General features: G+C 51.7%; 2 protein-coding genes across 2 annotated transcripts in view; both read left to right on the top strand.

Moving 5' to 3' along the window:
• kat6a (K(lysine) acetyltransferase 6A) overlaps nt 1-10,796 on the top strand; it is a gene marked incomplete at its 5' end in the record, with an annotated part of 23,112 nt that extends 12,316 nt beyond the window's left edge. Inside the window, 9 exons of the mRNA XM_080530985.1 lie at nt 1,009-1,124; nt 1,376-1,517; nt 2,876-3,037; nt 3,470-3,563; nt 4,645-4,876; nt 5,205-5,400; nt 5,605-6,306; nt 6,512-6,773; nt 6,891-10,796. Coding sequence (XP_080387111.1) covers nt 1,009-1,124; nt 1,376-1,517; nt 2,876-3,037; nt 3,470-3,563; nt 4,645-4,876; nt 5,205-5,400; nt 5,605-6,306; nt 6,512-6,773; nt 6,891-10,594 — 5,610 coding nt within the window. The 3' untranslated portion in view covers nt 10,595-10,796. The remainder of the gene's footprint in view (nt 1-1,008; nt 1,125-1,375; nt 1,518-2,875; nt 3,038-3,469; nt 3,564-4,644; nt 4,877-5,204; nt 5,401-5,604; nt 6,307-6,511; nt 6,774-6,890) is intronic.
• A 3,043-nt stretch (nt 10,797-13,839) lies between these two features.
• Nucleotides 13,840-21,047, top strand: ap3m2 (adaptor related protein complex 3 subunit mu 2). The gene is made up of 9 exons (XM_080532768.1): nt 13,840-13,914; nt 14,506-14,790; nt 15,251-15,422; nt 15,615-15,752; nt 16,831-16,916; nt 17,167-17,300; nt 19,694-19,901; nt 20,177-20,321; nt 20,909-21,047. Exons 2-9 carry the CDS (start codon nt 14,518-14,520, stop codon nt 21,007-21,009), a joined length of 1,257 nt encoding a protein of 418 aa, XP_080388894.1. The 5' UTR covers nt 13,840-13,914; nt 14,506-14,517; the 3' UTR covers nt 21,010-21,047.
• Nucleotides 21,048-22,142: the final 1,095 nt, after the last annotated feature.

Here is a 22,142-nt window from a genome sequence, read left to right on the forward strand (position 1 = left end):
GAGTAGGACGCGCTGCCAAAGCAGAGGTTTTACTCTTTCTTCTGACGTCCTGTCACCGGGCTCGCTGTCGTCTTCTTCTTCTTGGCGGTAAAAGAAGAGAGAAGGAAGGCTCGGGGAGAGGGAAGGACAAGATTTCATGCTCAAAACCTGTCTCATTCATGGGTCCCTTGTGGGATTTTTGGGTGTATTTACAAGTGTAGTGGAGAGACAGTCCTTGACTTTGTTTGATATGTATCTAAAAGGGAATGCTCTGTCATGGCGGAGAAAAAGGGCAAACACAGGCCTGACTCTGTAGGTAGGGGTGAGGGGTGAAGGCAGGGGTGAGGGGTGGAGGCAGGGGTGAGGGGTGAAGGCAGGGGTGAGGGGTGGAGGCAGGGGTGAGGGGCGTAGGCAGGGGTGAGGGGTGGAGGCAGGGGTGAGGGGTGGAGGCAGGTGTGAGGGGTGGAGGCAGGTGTGAGGGGTGGAGGCAGGGGTGAGGGTTGGAGGCAGGGGTGAGGGTTGGAGGCAGGGGTGAGGGGTGGAGGCAGGGGTGAGGGGTGGAGGCAGGTGTGAGGGGTGGAGGCAGGGGTGAGGGGTGGAGGCAGGGGTGAGGGGTGGAGGCAGGGGTGAGGGGAGGAGGCAGGGGTGAGGGGAGGAGGCAGGGGTGAGGGGTGGAGGCAGGGGTGAGGGGCGTAGGCAGGGGTAAAGGGCACGCGTGTACAGTGACAGATGCTGAGTTTCCACTCAAAGACAGACCAGCAAGCTAATAATAACTGACTGGGGGCTGCTCAGGAAACTGTGTGTGTGTGTGTGTGTGTGTGTGTGTGTGTGTGTGTGTGTGCGAGAGACTAGGTGAACCAGGGACAGGCCCAGAGGGACAGAGTAGTAATCCCTGGTGTGTAATCTGTCTGTCTGCCCCACACTGTCTTAATCTCCTGTTGAAAACCTGGCCATGGCCTAATGGCTCTCAACCTGTCCCCCCCCCCCATCTCCTCTCTCTCTCTCTCTCTCTCTTCCACTGTCTTGCAGAAAGTGGGGGTCACTGGGCCCCCAGATCCCCAGATGCGCTGCCCGTCTGTCATTGAGTTTGGCAAGTTTGAGATCCAGACGTGGTACTCCTCCCCGTACCCACAAGAGTACAGCAGGTAAGAACACACCACCCTCCAATATATAGTGGTGTGGTGTGTGTGTGTGTGTGTGTGTTAGTAGAGAGTTTTCCCAGGCTTTCTCTTTGGGGGGGTGTTAGTTCATAATATTTATCGTTTTTGTATCGTTAACGTCGTAAAGCACTCCTGTGACGAATTGTCTTTGTGGAAAAAGTTATTCACTCCTCATAAATGTGACGGATTGACCCTGAATCCCCCTCTCCTCTCCTCCTCTGCCACGCCCCTCCCAGGCTTCCCAAACTCTACCTGTGTGAGTTCTGCCTGCGCTACATGAAGAGCCGCAGCATCCTCTTCCAACACATGCGCAAGTGCAGCTGGTTCCACCCGCCGGCCAACGAGATCTACAGGAAGGAAGACGTCTCCGTGTTTGAGGTGAGAGAGAGAGAGAGAAAGAGAGAAGTGAGACAGAGAGTGACACCGCTGAGCCACAAACCACCTTGGCTGCTGCTGCCACCGCCTCCTCTAACCCAGCCACCCGCATCCCCCCCTGCGCTCCGGGTGTCACATCCGCCGTCACAGAGACTCGCCAAAGTCACTCGCTGTCACTTCCTCTTGAGACTTAAACCCGGGGGGTGGGGTGTAGTGGGGGGGGGGGTTGTCTGGCCGTCCACTTCTCCTCTCTCCACCACACCCTGAGACAATATTTACCCATCGCGGCCACCGTTCACACAGCCTTGTGCAAAGCGACAACACTTATCCGATGTTTCGCAATCTTAAAACCGATTTTGTGACCGACTTAGCAATAGCCTCTTGTCCTTTGAGGGACTGTTTGTATTATAAAGTAAGCACTTCCCCAAGTAATCTAGCTACATGGGCGTCAGCCCCAGCGAACTACCTGAGGGGGTAATCATTCAACTGAACAATCCTCGGGGTCCAGTGTCAGTCAGTCAGACAGACCTGTGTCGTGTCGAAACACTGCCCTAGTGCCCCCCCCCCCCCATTGGGAGGAACAGTGTAGCTGTTCGGAGAGAGCTTCTGCTACAGCTCTTATTTCACTGTCCATGGCAGCCTGTCTTCACTCAGCAAGTGGAGTAGAATAGCTGGGATGTCTGGCCGTGGGCCAGGCAGCCTCTCTCTCTCTCTGTCTGTCTCTCCCTCTTTCTCTCCCAGGGACACTAGAGAGACATGATGGCTGAGGTCATTGTCTGGCTGAGACTATAAAAGCGATCGACTCCCTCGCCCTTCCTCCTCCTCCCACGTCCCACGGGTGTCCATCACGGACCCTGGAATATTCTGAAACAGGTTAACGTTGAGGTTAACGATGCCTTTAAGTGCCGCTCAGAAACTCTTGAGCTCCCACCCCCGCACTGAGATTCTTGCGAAGAATTTAGCGCAGTGCTCCCTCAATAAGCACATTCTGAGAGAGATTCCGTGGTGAAACTGAAATCTCAGAGGTGTGCGAGTTGCAGAGTTTTTGAAAGCTTCTGAGAAGCACTTGAATGCAGCATAAGTGCTCTTGTTTGAGGAGGTCGGTCTGATCATTGTAGTAATTTTTTTACATTTACACCATTTATCAGACGCTTTTATCCAAAGCCACTTACAACTAGAGATTACAGGGACAGTCTCCCTGGAGTAACGTAGGGCTAAGTGCCTTACTCAAAGGCAGAAGAGTCTAGTGGCGGTGTTCCCTAGATGGCATTTGAACTCACAACCTTCTGATCACCAGTCCCAACTCACTTATCCGCTAGTCCTGACCGATGAGGGAATCATGTTTGCGTTTGTCCTCTCAGGTGGATGGGAACGTCAGCACGATATACTGTCAGAACCTCTGCCTGCTCGCCAAACTGTTCCTGGACCACAAGACACTCTACTACGACGTGGAGCCCTTCCTCTTCTACGTGCTCACACAGAACGACAGCAAAGGCTGCCATCTCGTGGGCTACTTCTCCAAGGTACGCAAACGCCATTTTAACACACGCTTGTTTTTTCTTCTCCCAAAGCGACTTACAGTACAGTATGTTTTGTGTATATATGATCCCAGCTACAATCGAAGCCGCAGCCGTAGTTGCTAGTGATGGCTAGTGCCATGCTCCACAGATCCTCTAGAAACCATCTTCCTACTTGGACCAATTCCCTTGAGAGTGTGGACCAAACGAACACGCCCTCGATGCCACACTGTCGCTGTCCTGTATGGACGCAGGTGCTCTTATTAACATGCACACTCTCTGCCAGAATCGCAGCAATTAGGGGACCATTTACATCTGCCTAGTCCAGCACACAAAGCCTCCTATGTATGCTGGTCTAGCAAGGTCTTGCTCTGCGTACGCTTCCATGCCTTTTCCCTCTCATATTGAACTCTCTCTCTCCCTTTCCCACTTTTCCAGGAGAAGCACTGTCAACAGAAGTACAACGTGTCCTGCATCATGATTCTTCCCCAGTACCAGCGCAAGGGCTACGGCCGCTTCCTCATCGACTTCAGTAAGCACTCCGCTTCCCTCCCTCCCCCCTACTTTGTGCAAAGAAAGCTCTTTGATGTTGATCAAGTGTTTTTAACACTTCAGAGTTTGGGCTCCATGCCAATTGGAATTTCGCTCAATCCAGGAACTGAACTGAGCACATTTCTCCACAGTAATTGAATACTGCCTGTAATGAATCTCACATGTCCAGTTAAATTCCTGTTTTTGATGAACGGAAACAGCTTGGACCCAACTCTGCTGAGCTGTACTGCCTTTTCTAACACTGTAGAGTGTTGTACTATGTTGTCTTCTAACACAAAAGATAAAAGTAAAAAAACATCAACATGACTCACCTTGTATATCTTGTGTGAACCAACCTCCACTTGCAAAAGAATACCAAAAAACGCAAGATGGATGTATATGTAACATGGTCTGGTGAAAAGGTCTGCATGTCGTCAATTTTCAAGTCGCGCAAATGACTAAAAAGCAAGCCGTCCTTTGTAAAAAAATCCGTCCTTTGTAAAAAAATAAAATAAAATAAGATAAAGTGTTCAAGAGCCCACTCAATATAACAAACTACAGTTTTAGGATCACTAAATACTTATAATTAGTGAATTGGATTCACTGTATTGTCTGCTGTCCAGCTTTGTAAGCTACTGGGTTAGTGTTGCATGGCTTGTAAACAAACGTATGTTTTAGGACGTGTTCAAAAGTAAGGACTGTGTCATCATCTAATTACGTGTAGTGTAGTATGTGTTTTTAGCATGTTGACGTTCTATCAGCATGTTGTGATGTGCAAAATATGCAGTTAGATGTTCATAGCGATGTTCTTTCTTAGCTGCTAGCTAGCTACCAACGCAATGGTAGCAAACACCTCTGTTTTGATTCAAAGCGATTTTCTCCGGTATTTGATTTGAGGTGTACCAACATTCAAATAAGCATAATCTTCTTCAGCTATTTTCTGAATTCAATATCTGACACATAATTTGAAATCTTACAATCTGCACTTTCCTAATCTGTAAAAAAAAACTAAAAAGGATCTTGCCCCACTTATGACTTGTTTCAATCAATCACATTAACATTCATGTCCACGCCTCCCTCAGGCTACCTGCTGTCCAAGCGGGAGGGCCAGCCGGGCTCCCCAGAGAAGCCCCTGTCGGACCTGGGCCGGCTGTCCTACATGGCCTACTGGCGCAGCGTGGTTCTGGAGTGTCTGCACGAGGTCCGCGACCGCCAGCTCACCATCCGCCGTCTCAGCAAGATCACAGGCATCTGCCCGCAGGACATCACCGCCACACTGCACCACCTCAGCATGCTGGAGCACCGCGGGGAACGGTGAGTTACACACACACACACACACACACACACACACACATATATATTCTCATAGTCTCTCATACACCACACACACACACACACACACATATATATACTCATAGTCTCTCATACACCACACACACATACACTCACTCTGTCAGTGCAATGGAATGTCAACGATACAACCTCAGTGATGCCTGTGCAGCAACAACACAGTGACTCAAAGTTGACATGACAACACAGAACACGTCTGCGCGTCTTAATGTGTCTCGAGATGTTCTCGCTCATGGGGGTGTTTACCATTCTGTCTGGAGCCTCACTGACTCTTCCCTGTCTCCCCACATAGGCTGGTTCTAGTGCGGAAGGAGAAGCTGGTGTCCACACACATGTCTCGTCTCAACGCCAGACCCAGGCAGCTGGAGGTGGACCCCGACAGCCTCCGCTGGACGCCTGTGGTCATCACCAACACCGTGGTGTCAGACGGCGAGGAGGAGGACGACGAAGAGGATGACGAAGGAGAGGAGGACACCACCTGCAAGGAGGTAGGGGGAACCATCTTAACCGATGTACAGAGGAGCTGAATTTGTTGCTCATGTATTGTTTGTGGATACTGTTTTGTGTAAATGTATATTTTGCTGTTCATTTGCACTAGCTTTTTTTTCTTGCTTTTTTTCTTTTGTCATCATCAACAATTACTTACCTGTTAAATTACATAACTGTTATTTTTCCTATTTTTCCATACACAGATCAAACCAAGTCACAAGGTTTCCCCACTTTCCTGGCACGCCCGGGGAGAAAGGAGGCAGGACGAGGAGGAGGAGGAAGACGAGGAGGAGGAGGAGGAGGACAGAAAGTGCTTCCCGGGATTCCCCACCAGCCAAAGCTCTCCGGCCTCCTCCCCCGTCCGCTGCCCCCCTCCCATCTCGAACCACCGGCCCCCTCCCCCCGCCAACGGGGAGCGCAGAGGTCGCGGGCGCCCGCCCAAGAACTGGCCCTGGGGCAAGGTGAAGGACGGCCCACGGGCGGAGAGGGGGCGACCCGCCAAGATGCGCGTGGAGGACGAGGACCGGGCCGAGGACGAGAAGGCCTCAGCCCCCTCAGACAGCCCCCTGGGCCTCTTCTCCTCCGACAGGCAGGCCGACTCCACGACGGTCAGGCCCATGGAGATGCCCAGACACGGCGCCGTGCCACCCCCGCGCAGCAGGGGGCGCCCTCCAAGGAAGAAGAAGGGCCCCACGCGCAGACTGTCGGAGGGGCCCGGGGAGGCCCTTCCCCAGTTGCCCCTGGCGCCCCGGCTGAGCGAGCCCCCGCCGGTCCGGAGGAGCTGCTTCAGCGAGAGTAGCGAAGAAGAGGACGAGGATGATGATGATGACGACGACGAGGATGAGGAGAGGGGGGCTCGCTCCCCGCCCATCCTCACTAAGCCCGCCATGGGGTTGAAATGCAAGGTAAGTGAGATCAAGTGAAGTCCTACAATACCTTTTTTTTTCAAAATACACAGGATCTGCTATACATTTTGTGACTTTTAAAGAGATGTCCATGTGGTTTCTGCCCATAGCTCTTTTTTGGTGTTTCACTTTTTATACCTCTGCTTGCTTGATAAAGTTCCACTTTCTTACTTAAATAAATAAATGAATTTAAATCTTTACCCAGAAACCCTTGCGGAAGCGACGCATGCGTCAGCGCAGCCACCCCCACAGCAGCGTGGTGACCGAGACCATCTCAGAAACCACAGAGGTCCTGGACGAGCCTTTTGTCGACTCGGACTCCGAGAGGCCCATGCCCCGGCTGGAGGAGGAGACCCCCCTGGGACACCCCCTGCGTCGCTACCCCCCAGCCCGCACCGCCATGAGGCCCGCCGACCCCACACCCAAGAGGGGCAGACGAGCCAACTTCACAGAGTCTGAGGAGGACGGTGAGTCCACAGGAACTTGTGCTGTTAGGCAGCTGTATGTGGCAGGTGGGAATTAGTCTGTATATCTCTGTATATCTCTCTCTCTCTCACACACACACTCTTCTAACTCTCTCATAGAACCCACTCCGGTGCTGAAGCCTGTCGCTGCCCTGCGGAATCCGGAACCGGCATCCACGACCGACGCCCCAGCAGCTGACCCGGAGGCCCCTGTGAAGAAGAAGAAAGGCTGGCCCAAGGGCAAGAGCCGCAAGCCCCTGCACTGGAAGAAACGTCCTCCAGGTCGGCCGCCCGGCAGCGGGGCCAACCAGAACGCCAGAGACGCCAGCCTGACCACCCAGTCCTCGGGGGACCCGCCTCCCCCCAAGATCAAGATGAAGCCGGGACGCAAGCCCCGGAGCTGGTACCTGCAGCGGGCCCAGGAGGAGGCGGAGAGGCAGGAGAAGGAGAGGCAGAGGCTGGGGGACCAGCCGCTGGACAAACCCACCACGCTTGACGACCGCGCCTGCAAGAGGGCCTCCAGAGCGCCCCCCGCAGACAGCAACAACAACAGCAAACAACAACGCAAAGACTCTGAAGAAGAGGACGACTACCTCCCCCCCAAGCCCGTTGAGCAGAAGATCCCCAAGAGGCGGGGGCGGCCGCCCAAGAACCCGGCCCTCCGCCAGCCCGTCCCCAAACCGCCAGTGGTCTCGGAGCCGGAGGACGAGGAGGAAGAAGAGGAGGACGAGGAGGACGAGGCGGAGGCAGACAGGAGCTGGGTCGAGGAGAAGCCTTTGCGCCCGCAGTCCCGCCCCATGCTGTCCCCGTCCTCCTCTGCAGGCCCTAGGGCGCCCCAGCCCAGGGCCGACACAGACATGGCAGAGAGGGAGGAGGATGAGGAGAAGGAGGATGAAGCCAGCCAGGGCGGAGGCGGTGGCGGTAACAACAGCAGCAGCAGCAGGAGGACGGCGGCGGCGACGCCAGGCTCGGGCAGCAGGCGCAGCGACGACCACGACGCAGACGACGAGGGCGACGGCCACCTGGAGGACAAGAGCAGCAGCAGCAGCAACAACAACGGCAGCGGAGGCAAAAAGAGGAAGAACCAGGACTCAGAGGACGAGGAGGAGGAAGACGAGGACGAAGACGAGGAGCCGGCGTCGCCACCGCCGCCGCCCGCCAGGTCGCCGCCCGTGAAGGAGGAGCCCCAGGGAGGCGACGCCTCTTTTTTAGAAGCGCAGGGCGTCGCCGCCAGAGACTACGTCAGCAAGCAGGAGGAGGAAGACGAGGAGGAGGAGGAGGACGACGACGAGCCGGAGGAGGAGGCGGCGGCGGCAGCGGCGCAGGAGACCAAGTGCCGACCCACGACGGACGCCCAGGATGAGCAGCGGCGGCGGCGGGAGCAGGAGGAGTCGGCGGCGGCCGCAGCCGCGGCGGAGGCGGTTACGGCCATCTCGGCCCCGCCCCTGGAGCTGCAGCCCCTGCACGCCACCGCCGAGGACAAGGCCGTCACCATGCTCATGGAGCCGCACCCCCACCCCCACCCGCACCAGCACCCCGACTTCAAAGAGGAGCTGAGTCACCACCATCACCACCACCACCATCACCCTTCGCACGCCCACCACCACCACCACCAACACCACCACCAGCAGCAGCAGCATCAGCACAGCAACGAGCTGGACCTGGAGACGGTGCAGGCGGTCCAGTCGCTGACCCAGGGCGAGGCCCAGGACGAGGAGGCCGAGGCGGCCCACCACCACCAGGGGGCCTACCAGGACTGCGAGGAGACGCTGGCCGCCTGCCGCACCCTACAGAGCTACAGCCATGCCGGGGAGGGCGAGGAGGAGGCGGCGGCCGCCCTGGCCCTGGTGGAGGAGTGCGGCGGGGGGGGTGGCTCCCAACACAGCAGCAGCAGCCCCATGCCACACAACCCCCCCCTGCCCCCCCTACCCAGCCAGTCGGTCCGCTCCGTTAACAGCCCCGGGATGACCCCCGGAGGTGGAGTGATGTCGTCGTCGTCCGAATCCGGTCCGGGGAGCCAGCGGGGGGGGACGCCGGGCCCGACCGGACCCACGGGGGGCACCGGCGGTGGCGGGTACACCCAGATCACCCCGGAGCACCCCAGCTCTCTGTCGGCCCCCTCCCAGCAGAACATGGAGACCTCCCCCATGATGGACGTGCCGTCGGTGTCGGACCACTCCCAGCAGGTGGTGGACAGCGGCTTCAGCGACCTGGGCAGCATTGAGAGCACCACGGAGAACTACGACAACCCCAGCAGCTACGACTCCACCATGGGCACTGGGGGAGGGGGCGGGGCCAATGGGGGCGGAGGAGGGGCCAATGGGGGCGGAGGAGGGAACGGCAGTGGCATGTCGGCGGCGGCGGCAGCAGCGGCGGCGGTGGCCGCCTCAGCCTCTTCCTCGTCGGCGGGCACCTCCTCTTCCTCCTCCGGCTCGGCCGCCCCGTCCTCTTCCTCCTCCTCCCAGCAGCAGGCCAACAGCTGCTCCTTTGTCCCGGCGCCAGGCCTCACGTCTTCCAGCTCGTCTGTGGTCGGCTCCTCCCAGCAGCTCGCCGGCATGGGCAGCTGCAGCCTCATCCAGCAGGCAGTCGCCGGGCCCGGCCCCAACAACAGCGGACCGGGGGGCAACAACAACAACAGCGGCGTCCCCCAGCTCCCGCGCCCCCCGCGGCCCCCCTCCAGCACCTCCAGCTGCGGCATCAAGTCCCCCCAGAGCTGCGTCATCGAGAGGCCGCCCAGCGCCAGCCAGCAGTCCCAGAAAAAAGTGCCCCAGCCCCCGCAGCAACAAGCGCCCCAGCCCCTGCCCTCAGGCCCACCACAGCAGCAGCAACAACAACAACAGCAACAGCAACAGCAGCAACAACAACAACAACAACAACAGCAGCAACAACAACAACAGCAGCAGCAGCAACAACAACAACAGCAGATGTCCCAGTGCAGCATGGGTAACGGCTTCTCCTCCACGCCCATGATCATGGAGATCCCGGAGGGCGGCGGAGGAGGGGGCCGCAGCCTGTACGAGCGCATGGGCCAGGACTTTGGGGCCGGCGGCTACGCGCAGCCCTCGGCCACGTTCAGCCTGGCCAAGCTCCAGCAGCTCACCAACACCATCATGGACCCCCACTCCATGCCCTACTCGCACGCCGCCTCGGTCACGTCCTACGCCACCAGCGTGTCCCTGTCCAACCCGGGCCTGGCCCAGCTGGCCCCGTCCCCGCACCCCCCCATGGCCCAGGGCCAGTCCACCATGACGCCCCCTCCCAACCTGAGCTCGGGCTCCATGAACCTGGGCTCCCTGCAGCTCCAGTGCAACATGCCCGCCTCCAACATCGGCCTGGCCCCGCCGCCCCACACCCAGCGGCTGCAGGGCCAGATGGCCACGGTGAAGGCCCACATCTCCATCCGCTCCAAGGCCACCCAGCAGCTGGCCGGCTCGCCCCACCAGCAGCAGCTGTACGGCCGCAGCTCGGGCGCCGTGGCCATGCAGGGCTCGCCGCGCACCCTGGCCGTGCAGCGCGGCATGATGCCCAACCTCATGCCCACGCCGGGCGCCTACAACTCCATGAACATGAACCCCCTCAACGCCGCCATGTCAGCCGGCTACCGGATGCCGCAGCCCATGATGAACAGCGGTTACCACGGCAACCCCCCTTACATGAACCAGCCCGCCCAGTACCCCATGCAGATGCAGATGGGCATGATGGGGGGCCAGGGTTACCCGCAGCAGCCTATGCAGCCCAATCACCACGGCAACATGATGTACACGGGCCCCACCCACCACAGCTACGCCGGCGTCCCCAAACAGTCGCCTTACATGAGCAGATGAGCACCGCAGAACAAACCTGGAGAGAGACGGACCCGGCCGAGGCTCGCCGTGGGAACTCTCTAACTGTATTACCTGTATCCACCCTCTCCGGGCGCCACTAGGGAGCGCCGGTGAGAGGAGAGGAGAGAAGAGAAGAGGGACTTTGGGTTTCCTGTTTTGTAATGTTGTCATTTTGTTTCCGTTCGGTTGGACTCATTCCCCCCCCCCCCCCCCCCCTCCCCTCCCCGAACCCCCCCTTCCCAAAGCTGGCTGTGTAGGGGAGTGGGCCGGCAGGACGGGTGGCCGTGTGTAAATGGACCTCTAGCGTGGCAGGGCTGCTCCGGTCAGACCCACACACTGCCCTCTGTCACGGTTTCAAGGCTGAACGAAAGGGCCTCCCCCCTCCGAGGGGGGTTCACTACAAGTGAGGAGGAGTAGGAGGAAGAGGAGCTGAAAGAAGGCATTGGAGGACTTTTACATGTCAAAAAACAGAAAGGAAAAACAGTGAAAAAGTGGTTATCTAAACGTATTAAAACCGTGCACACAATCTTTTAATTGACATAGGAAGCCTTACCTTAAAAAAAAAAAGAAAAAAAAAGAGACGATGATAATTGTAGATGGACTATGTTTTTTTTATATGATTTTGAATCTTTTGTTTGACGAACGTTGAAATACTTGTGTGCAGTCCACCAACCTCTCTATGCTTTCGGTCGTTATGTGGCCTACTGAAAAGGGGTTTTCCCCCCTCTTCCTCAGATACACACACACACACACACACACACATACACGTACGTGCACACACGTGCAATCTCCATTGCCACTTAGTGAGCCAAGGCACTTCTGTGTTAGATAGGAGTAGAAGTGTGGCCTTCAGTGGAGATGGTGAGATGTGTCTCTGGAGTCTCTGTGTCTTCCTGGTTTAGGACTGTGTGTGTCGCAACACAGCAGAAGAATACAGTGATGTATGAGGGAAAGAGCGTCGCTGTAGAAAGTGTGTCCACAAATATGCGAGGAGCGTTCTCAGCACTCCACAGGGGCCAGAGGATGTTGTTGTTGTTCTGAAATGTTTAGATGTAAATATTCTGGTACTTCCCGATTCACAGCACAGTCCAGCAGTCTCCCCTTGGTGGCGGGCCTAAGACATTGCAACACTCAGTTTCGTCACACTCCAACAGAAGGCTAATTATTAGCCTTTTACCCAACTGAAGGCTGTAACGTTAGCCCATTGTAGTTTACCAGCCGCAGGATATACAGAAATCCATATGTCTGACGTCTGCCAGATGGGTTATTCACCATTTTTAAGGAAACTCAAGCTATTGGAAGCTAAACCACTTCATTTAATGTTAGTGACCCACGGAGGTCAAGGCATCATCTATGAATGGTGTTTTCTGTTATACTGTGTTAGTCTGCACTCCCATTGACTAGAGTCATGTAAGACTATGGAACGTCAGCAATCCAGAGTGGTGGCCAATGCTAGATCCAGTGCATTGTTGTTTGCCCACCCACACACACAGACCAGGGAAGGAGGTGTTAGTTCATGTGGTCTTGATGGTTAGCGTGTTAGGATGGGGGGTGGAGAAGTCGTCTCAGTCGCTCAGTGTTCCAGTATTCAAAGTCAAATGAGGATACTTTTCTTACAGACCTGACGTTTCATATATTATTTGTGTGTATTTGTTTTGTTTGTTTTTTTTTCTCTGAATTTTATCAGACTGGGCAGCTTTCTTTTATGACACAAGCTGACTCTTTTTGACTTTAGAAAACTTATTGTAGAGAAAATGTTTTTTCTATAATATAAAAAAGAAATTCTGACATTGATATTGGTACTGTCATTTTTTTCACTTCTGTTTCAGGAAAAAAACAATACATATTTTTTAGCTCGACTCTTGGGGTAATATTATTAAGAAATTCAAAACTAAAAAAAATTACCACTCACTTTTAGTGAATTTAAGATGCCTTTAACCTCTCCATTCCATCTCATCTCTAGAGTTTTCTATCTTTGTGTAGTATATTAATGCTATTTTAAAACAAAAGGAAAAAACAAATATCTAAAGGTCACTTAGCGTTCTTTTGTTTTGATTTTTTGTGTGTGTATAGGACGACTTCCTTACATTTAAGAGGCATGTAAAAATGAGCTCAGTATATTTCTGTCTGTTTATATCGCTTCCCTTTTTGTATCCTTTGTAATTGTACATGGTGAGTTGTAAGCTAAGAGAGAGCAAGATATAGAGAGGAATGGAGCTGGGCGCATAGTGAAGGTTGACTGCGTCCTGCTACCACTACTCTCTACTTTGTCCCTGTATGTATTTCCATTTATTCGTTTTTTCTTTCTTAGCAAGTACTTTCAAAGAACTCTGTACATTTTAACATAAAACAAAAATAAATTATGTTGAGCCATTTATGTTGTCATGGTATTTCTTGAGCGTATCTGACTCGAACGCAGTGGACCACATTTTTGCATATTTCTTACTACCAACAGAATTTCCACACAGAAATGAATTCATTCATTCCTTTGCAGTGGTGCCGCTTAGAATATGTATGTGAACTTATGTGAACCTTTCTTCTGCATAATGACATGCAGAATAGATTTGGGAGTCGATAGCAGCAGGCTATATTATGCAACATAGCATTTTACCATATTCCGCATGCTGTCTAATTACCTAGAGAATTCGGAAGGAAATAAATCAACCACGTATGAATGTGTCTACAAGGTGCACTGGTATTGGACAACATTGCTCACAATGCTCTAAGAGTGCATAGGTGCACAAGCCACTCCAGGTATGTGGAAGGTGCTAACAGGACAAAGATGCGTATTATCCTGGTAATTATATTGCCATTCCATGCATAATTATGTCATGTGTAAGTAAATCCTTTCACGAGGAATAACATGTATTGTACAGAGTAGTGGGTATAACAATCACTGATTGTTTCGATGTAATCGGAGAAATCCCATTTGGATGCACTATTATGAATGCGTCTATTTTGTACCAACAAAATGTATCCACCCAAGATGAAATCTGACACCGTCCGTGCGCTGCCGCGACACAAAATGTCAGACGCCGCCGTGTCGACCAGCCAATCGAAGTGCGTGTTCAGCTGGTGTTTACTGGGCTCTGGCCAATCACAGTCGACTACCGAATGACACTGGCAGCCACTAACTTCCGCATCATGCACCAATAACTAAGCAAAAAAGGCGGGCGTTCGTGCCATTTTCCGTATCTGATTGGTTCTCCTTGGTGTCAGTCACATCACTCATTCCAACTAACGGGGAAGCGACGACGGACTTTATCATCTTTCATTGTAGAAAAGGCGAAGAGCAATAAAATACAGATAGATTGTCTACGGTAAGTAAAACCGGTTGTAGACAGAACTGATAGTAATAACGTATGGATAGCAGTCTAGTGAATAACTGTGTTGTCAGACGGTTTATCATCGCTGTATGACGGCCTTGCCGACTGTCACAAGACTGTCAGTCGTGTAAAGGGAGGAGGGGGGGTGTTAGGAGGATAGAGAGATGCACGGATGTTAGGAGGATAGAGAGATGCAAGCCTTTCGTTCTGTAAAATATAAGAATATTGACTGCAGTCATCTTAACACTGCACGGTTGTGTGTGTGTGGATGTTGTAGAGTAGCCTACAGGCCACGGCCGAACACGATAGCACCGGCGGAATATTTAATGAATCGGTGTCACCTATCCATGTTCCCCTGGCCTGCGACTTGCTACGCCCTTATGCACACCTATCTTTGTTTCCCTACCCCACCTACCGGTATCTTTGTTTCTTGGTAGGTAGTCTTTAATGTTTCTGGAGGGTTTACAAGTGGTGTAAACGTGGGCCACGGCACAGCCATCACTTGTAGTCGTTCTAAGCTTGGGAAGGGGTCATGGGACTAATCAATTATTCTTATCTCTCTCTCTCTTTTTTCCCCCGTCTCAGCCTACAGCCAAAATGATCCACAGTCTGTTCCTCGTGAATTCCTCGGGGGACATTTTCCTCGAGAAACACTGGAAGAGTGTTGTCAGCCGCTCCGTCTGCGACTACTTCTTCGAGGCGCAGGAGCGCGCCAGCGAGCCGGAGAACGTGCCCCCGGTGATCCCTACGCCTCACCACTACCTCATCAGCGTCCTCAGGCACCGGATCTACTTTGTGGCTGTCATTCAGAGCGAGGTGCCGCCGCTCTTCGTCATCGAGTTCCTGCATAGAGTGGTTGACACGTTCCAGGTGTGTGTGTGTGTGGTGTGTGTGTGTGGTGTGTGTGGTGTGTGTGTGTGTGTGTGTGTGTGTGGTGTGTGTGGTGTGTGTGGTGTGTGTAAGGTGTGTGTGAGCCGGAGTGAGAAAGTAAGTAGAGAAGTGCCTGAGGGAGAAACAGATGGAGGGAGTAAAATTGCTATGCTCTTATCGTTCCAATATCTTCACATCCCCCCGGGGATTTTCAGGGGCTTTTTATGAGCCTGTTGCCTAGAGCCCCTGTTTATTTCCTACCCTGGTGTGTCTGTTTGAGAGCTGGCAATAAGAGAAAGGTGTGTGTGTGTGTGTGTGTGTGTGAGTGAGTGTGTGTGAGTGTGTGAGTGTGTGTGCGTGAGTGAGTGTTTTAAGTTGTTTGAATGAGAGTGATGACCCATCACTCTCTTCTTTCCCTCTCTTTACCTCACCCCTCCCTCCCTCTCTCCCTGTGTGTCAGGACTATTTCGGGGTGTGCACGGAGGCTGCCATCAAGGACAACGTGGTGGTCGTCTACGAGCTGCTGGAGGAGATGCTGGACAACGGCTTCCCCCTGGCCACGGAGTCCAACATCCTCAAAGAGCTGATCAAACCTCCCACCATCCTGCGCACGGTGGTGAACACCATCACAGGTGAGACCTTGTCACTCACTCAGCCTGTCACAAACGTACTTAACTCTCACCAGGGGGGAGACGGTCAATCAGTTATGACCCCTGTGACCCTCCCTAGCTCAGGTCTGCTCAAACAAACCGATCTGGCGGATAAAAAATACATGTAGCTGACCGTTTGTGCCCTCTCATTGGTTGTTGTGGTATTCTTCGTAGGCAGCACCAATGTCGGTGAACAGCTCCCGACAGGGCAACTGTCAGTGGTGCCATGGCGACGCACCGGGGTGAAATACACCAACAACGAGGCCTATTTTGACGTGGTGGAAGAGATCGACGCCATCATCGATAAGTCAGGTACAGCTCCGCACAGTGACGCCAGTACGCTGTCCAGCACAACCTGGACCCTGAGACACACAGGGAAACCTGAACACATGTTAAAGCTGCCTTCATGGCTTCTAAATGGCTTCTCTTTCCATCTCTGTCTCTCTCTCTCTCTTTCCCTCACTCTATCTCTCTCTTTTTCTATCTCTTTCTCAGCCTGTTTCTACTGCCAGGCTGTGCTCACTGAGTTCACTGTGTCTCTCTGTCTCTTCATTCAATAAACTTTATTGGCATGGTAAGACATCTTACATTGCCAAAGCACACATATGTGACAGCAGCTGGTGAAAGCTGGACCGACCAAATGTTCAGACTTTTATTCTAAAAAGTCAAACGTTGTTGAAAATCAATGACACACTCGCTAGTCAAGCCAAAATATTGCAATGCAATGGATTCGGTGAACAATCCCCACTACTACCTAGTTAATGTAGTCACCGAATTGTAGATTACTCACTGAATCCATTGCATTGCAATGTTTTGGCGTGACTAGCGAGTGAGTCATTGATTTTCAACCATTTTTATTAAAATTTTTCAGAATAGAAGTCTGAACATTTTGATTGGTTGCAGACTTGTTCCCGCTTTCACCAGCTGCTGTCACATATAGGAACCCATAGATCAACAATGACAGGGAGGAAAATGATGATATAGAATGAACAATAACAGTAACAATATGAACAGTGGTAACCATAACAACTCCTACTAGTAGGCTACTAGTTCTGGTTCAGGCTGTCATATGACAGGCTGTCCTGGTTGGGGCAGCAAGTTATTAATTTTCCCCCCAAAATATTTTCCCCAGATTTTCGCTTTGTCTATGTTTGGGTGTCAAATTGTATTGTAGTGCTGCTGTGCCTTTTGAGGAAAGAAGGCTAATCTTATTTCTGCGTCCATACGTGTGGGAAGAGGTGCAGCTCTGTCTCTACCTCATTTTAGGGGCAGAGCCCAGGGCATCCTGGGCATCCAGGTCTGCCTGCCAGACTGTGCTCACTGTCTCTCTCTCTCTCTCTCTTCTCTCTCTCTCTCTCTCCCCCCCCCCCCCCCCCCCCACCACTCCCAGGCTCCACTATCACAGCAGAGATCCAGGGAGTGGTTGACGCCTGTGTGAAGCTGACAGGCATGCCTGACCTTACGCTGTCATTCATGGTGAGTCCTCTCTCTCTCCTTCCCTCTCCTGTGTCCTGTCGCTCCCTGCCTCTCCATTTCCTGTGGTTTTTGGTTGTATGCCGTCACTTTATACATCTGTTTCACTGTTTCATCTCTTTCACTTTCCCTCCCTCCCCTGTCTTTCTCGTCCTCGTTCATCTTTCGTCCTCTCTGATCCTCTGTCTCTCTCTCTCTCTCTCTCTCTCTCTCTCTCTCTCTCTCTCTCTCTCTCTCATCCACCCGCTCCCAGAACCCTCGACTGCTGGATGATGTCAGCTTCCACCCGTGCGTGCGGTTCAAGCGCTGGGAAGCCGAGCGGATCCTGTCCTTCATCCCCCCAGACGGAAACTTCCGGTTGCTCTCCTACCACGTCAGCTCCCAGAAGTCAGTGTTGTTGTTCTTCTTCTTCCTCTCTCAGGTGGTAGAGTGTCTCCCCCCCTGGTGGGCAAAGTGAGGCAGAATGTCAAGTTGTGTGCTCAAGGCGTTCTCTTAATTCAGTCTCCACCCGTTCAAATCAACAAAGCAACAAAGCATTTCAATGTGTATTGACATTGGCTGATGGAGCTTGAACCAAAGCTAGGATAGTTTACATTTGTCAGGACATGTAACATATTGCAAATGTGTTACATTAACTTTGCTTGAGGTTACATTACGCTGTCCGTACCGCAAAAGAAAATAACTTAAAACTTACAACATTAGTATGAAGGTTGCGACGATAACGTTATCAACAAGTGTAGTGACTTATCATCAGTCTAAACAGTTCTTAGCCTCTACTGGATAAAGGTACTTGAAAGTAAACAAACTCCACCAATGTGCAGTCGTAGATCTATCTCTGGTTGGTGTTTCTGTGAAGTAATGATATCTGCCATATAAACAGTGTGCAATGACGGTGACCTACGGTGGTTAGCGGTGGTTACAGTAACCGTGGTGACAGAGAGCGGATGTGTGGTGGTGGTTGTGGTTGTGGGGGTGGTGGTGGTGGAGGGGGATGAGTTGCGATGTTGAGCTGCGTTGTGTGTTTCGGGGTGAAAAAAAACAACGTATGACTCATCCTCCATGCGTACTCCACTTCCCCCGTACCTGGGACCTGACACACCTGCTGAACCTTCACCTGGTCACCCGGCGCACTGCTGCCTCTAGTGGCAGAAACAGTTACACAGACGGGACAATCGGCTCCTGCAACTAGCATTAGTGCATTTTAGAAATATCCAAATCTATAATGCAATTATAGTTAGGCTCAGAGAACCATCGGTTCTCAAGGCTACTTACTTATGTGGTCTTGACTACTTGTCCACTTTCTCACCTGGTTCTTGCTGTCTCTCTCTCTGGTGTGCAGACTCCATCCTGCTCTCTCTCCTTCTCTCTCTCTCTGTCCTCCTCTCCCTCTTTTGCTGTCAACCAAAAGGCAAACATAACAACCAGTATTTATAATCTAATAAGAGGTATAAATTGATCAATATCAATTTATAACTTAATTCTAATTGAATATTGGGTTGCTGTGGGCAATGCAGTCAGATAATGTCATTTTGACCACTCTCACCTGTAAAAAACAAACAAATGTATCTATGGAAAAACAGACATTTCCAACGAGTGAGGGTTTGTTCCAAAGCTTCAATCCACTGTCCATGTACTGTAGATATACCATTATGGTATTACCATAAAGCCCATTTCTAGCAGAATAAGAAATATTGTACTACTTAACTAAAATAATAAAGTGCATCCAGTCAGCTCTTTAGCTGGCAAGTGGGCAAGCAGACTAGCTAATTACCTCTGAGCTAGCTTGCAAGTTCTTTGACACTATTCAAACCATGATATGATGGAACTATAATCAGATACCGTACTTTCTATTCACAATAATAACGACCAATTTGAACCAACGTTCTCTGTCAGAACACTCTTATACACAATTATATTTGCTCATGTTTCAACTTGCTTACTTCATCTGCGGACATCCAACCCTGCAAAAACTCTCTCGCGTCTCGCGTCACGCGCGCACACTCGAAGAAGAAAATCTCCCGCGCTGGCACAGCTCGAAGCGGAACGTGGAGAGATAGGTCTGGCGGACTGACGGTACCAACGTGGTGCATGTACGTAGGCTGCTGTACCGGAGTGTGTAAGATCGTGACTTCATAAAGAATACTGGATATTAAACCTGTTTAAATAAATCCATTTGAACCTGTAATTGGGCTAAAAATGATTTCAGAAAAGAATAAAAATTAATAATAATTTAATTATATAATAATTCTTATTTTTAGGGGTGCTGTGCTGAGATTAAATCTGTTGCCAGATTCGGGTTGGGTGTGTTTAAAAAACGCGGATATTTTAGCCTGCTTGTCAGATGTTTGGGATCTACTTCTGTCCATTACTAAAACTATATTGTTGGCCTTTATTTGATTTTTATTGCACTTACAGCAGAGATGAATGGCTTGTTTGAGATTAGCTAGGTCAGAGCGTGTGTGGAGGGAGCTGAGCCCCGCCCTTCGTGAAATGAGGAGACAGGAGACATTTGAGCCATGTACAACTATAAAACTATTTTTAAAATGTATTCCTTTTTCTTGGGGAGGCGGGGGTCCCGTTGGGGGGGGGGGGGGGGGCAATTATAGGGGAAACACTGGGATGGGTGAGAAAGGGGGGGATCTCAACATGCAGGATATGTTGAAGGTTGGAATCGAACCAGGGACCTTGCGATTATGCTGTACACGCATTAGCGTGCTACGTCACTACCCCACCCCGGCCATGGTATTCCTGACATCTAGTGTGTGTTTCTTCCCTGTCAGTCTGGTGGCCATCCCCGTGTACGTGAAGCACAACATTACCTTCCGAGAGGGCAGCTCCCAGGGCCGCTTCGACCTCACCCTGGGGCCCAAGCAGACCATGGGCAAGTCTGTGGAGTCGGTCCTGGTGACCAGCCAGCTGCCCCGCGGGGTCCTCAACGCCAACCTCAGCGCCTCCCAGGGAACCTACACCTTCGACCCCGTCACCAAGGTGTGTGGGTGGATGGATGGGTGGATAGGTGTGTGTGTGTGTGTGGTGTGTGTGTCTGTGTGTGTGTGTGGTGTGTGTGTGTGTGTACTTTTCAAGGTTTTGTTTGCCCCCGTCAACTGATTTTCAACTTGTTGTTTGAAGATATGGAGGCTTGATATGATATGTGATATGAGTGTGTGTGTGTGTGTGTGTGTGTGTGTGTGTGTGTGTGTGTGTGTGTGTGTGTGTGTGTGTGTGTGTGTGTGGTGATAACTCTGTGTGTGTCTCTGGCCCAGCTCTTGTCGTGGGACGTAGGTAAGATCAACCCCCAGAAGCTGCCCAGTCTGAAGGGGTCCATGAGTCTGCAGGCCGGGGCCTCCAAGCCTGACGAGAACCCCATCATCAACATCCAGCTAAAGATACAGCAGATGGCCATCTCAGGTACCCCCCCCCCCCCCCCCCCACACACACACACACACACACACACACACACACACACTCACTCCAGCACTGCAGGGCAGACAGACATCCACCCAGATTAGCATCTGTTATCACACGGCCTGTTTAGCAGGGAGACAGTGACATGACATCCTAACAGCATGTTCATAGCATACACTCGCCACTAGGTGGAGCCAACCAACCAAAATGTGTCCAGACATACAAATTACAGGCCTGCATCTAAAGATGATGTCGGTTGATCCACTGGCAGAGGTCACATCAGTCGTCAGTGTGATCTGTCGTGGTTCTTGAAGGTGAAGCTTGTCGTTTTGAGAGTTGCTGTACCTTCTTTGGCCACACTGAAAATGGGAACTTAACTGTAACTGTAAAATGCTGTGTTTTCTAATAGAAGCTAAATCCATCTATATCCTTGTAAACAAATGACATTTGAAATAGGTGCAGTGCTCGACCTCGACACCAGATATTTTGGAAAGTGCTTTGTTTGGTCACTTATCAATTTATCGTGGCCATGATTTACTACTACTTTAACGAATAGCTGAGTGATGTTTTGTCCTCTCTTTGTTGTACAGGGTTGAAGGTGAACAGGTTGGACATGTACGGGGAGAAGTACAAACCTTTCAAAGGCATCAAGTACATGACCAAGGCTGGCAAGTTCCAGGTCCGGACATAGAAGCCCCCGCCGCCCTCTGACCCCTGCACCACGACCACTACAAGAGAGGAGAGGGAGATTTAGGAGGGGGGGGGGGGGACAATGAAATACTGTAGGGGCAAGGGGGGGACGGGGACGCAATGGTATATACAATGCATTTCAGGATTTCTCCACTCAAACTGTGGGCTCTGTTGTCAGAACAGGATGTGTGACTGGTCCATGTACACACACACACACACGCACACAAACATACACACACACACACACATACACACGCCCCTCCATCAAAGTGATTTGCACATTCAAATGTGCCGAGGTCAGATAAGGCCACCTGTCCCAGAGTATCAGTGTCGACAGCTTCTGTCGTAACGCCTGAAATGGCTCCTATCTGCAGGGAGTTTCATTTGGAGGTTAGTTTCCCCCGTCTAACCGCTCTGCTTGACCTTTCTCCGATGAGAGAACATCCAGGCGAAATATCTTATTTTAGCTTCCTCTTTAGGATTTGTCCTCCCGTCTCTCTTCCCTTCTTCCAGTCTGTTTGATTCATTCCATTCCTTATCATTCCGCGTTGTCCCCCTTTTCTCTGTGTCCCTCTCTTCATTTCGTTCCGACGCTCCGCCACCTGTTTCCTTTCGACTTCATCCCTCCGTTCCTGCTCTTCTACGACCACGTTTGTGTGTGATGTCTCGTCTGTGATCGCCGCTGACATCATCATCCTGGGGTGTTTCTAGAATGTAACTGATCTGTCCTCCTGCTGACTGCACTTCCACAACTCGTGGAATTATTATTATTATTATCGTTTTCCTTCCAAAGCAAATCTGACGGTTATAGTATATATGACTGATGTATGTGTGTGATTATTGTTGTGTTATTTTCATGTAAGGTGTCAGGGCAGAGCACCACATTGCCTATACCTGATGTTTTATCCATCTTCCCTTTTTTTTTAATGATTATTTATTATATTATCTGATCAATGGCTGAATCCTGGTTAGAGCACCGTGTCCTATATACTGTAGCGTACGATTATGGCTCAAATTGTTCTCTTATCGCTTAAGTTCATTATGACTCCTTATCGAGTTCTACAGAGGCTTGTCATTTGGCAACATGACGACCAATGAGATGACACACCCGTCCCTCCGTGCAGCGACTGCAGC

Source organism: Nansenia antarctica (assembly GCF_963989245.1).
Source record: "Nansenia antarctica genome assembly, chromosome: 5".
Classification (NCBI taxonomy): Eukaryota; Metazoa; Chordata; class Actinopteri; order Argentiniformes; family Microstomatidae; genus Nansenia; species Nansenia antarctica.

Coding starts and splice junctions, on each gene's coding strand:
- ap3m2 (XM_080532768.1), top strand. CDS start 14,518: ATGATCCACAGTCTGTTCCTCGTGAATTCCTCGGGGGACATTTTCCTC. Junction 14,791..15,250: donor GAGTGGTTGACACGTTCCAG/GTGTGTGTGTGT, acceptor CCTGTGTGTCAG/GACTATTTCGGGGTGTGCAC. Junction 16,917..17,166: donor ACCTTACGCTGTCATTCATG/GTGAGTCCTCTC, acceptor ACCCGCTCCCAG/AACCCTCGACTGCTGGATGA.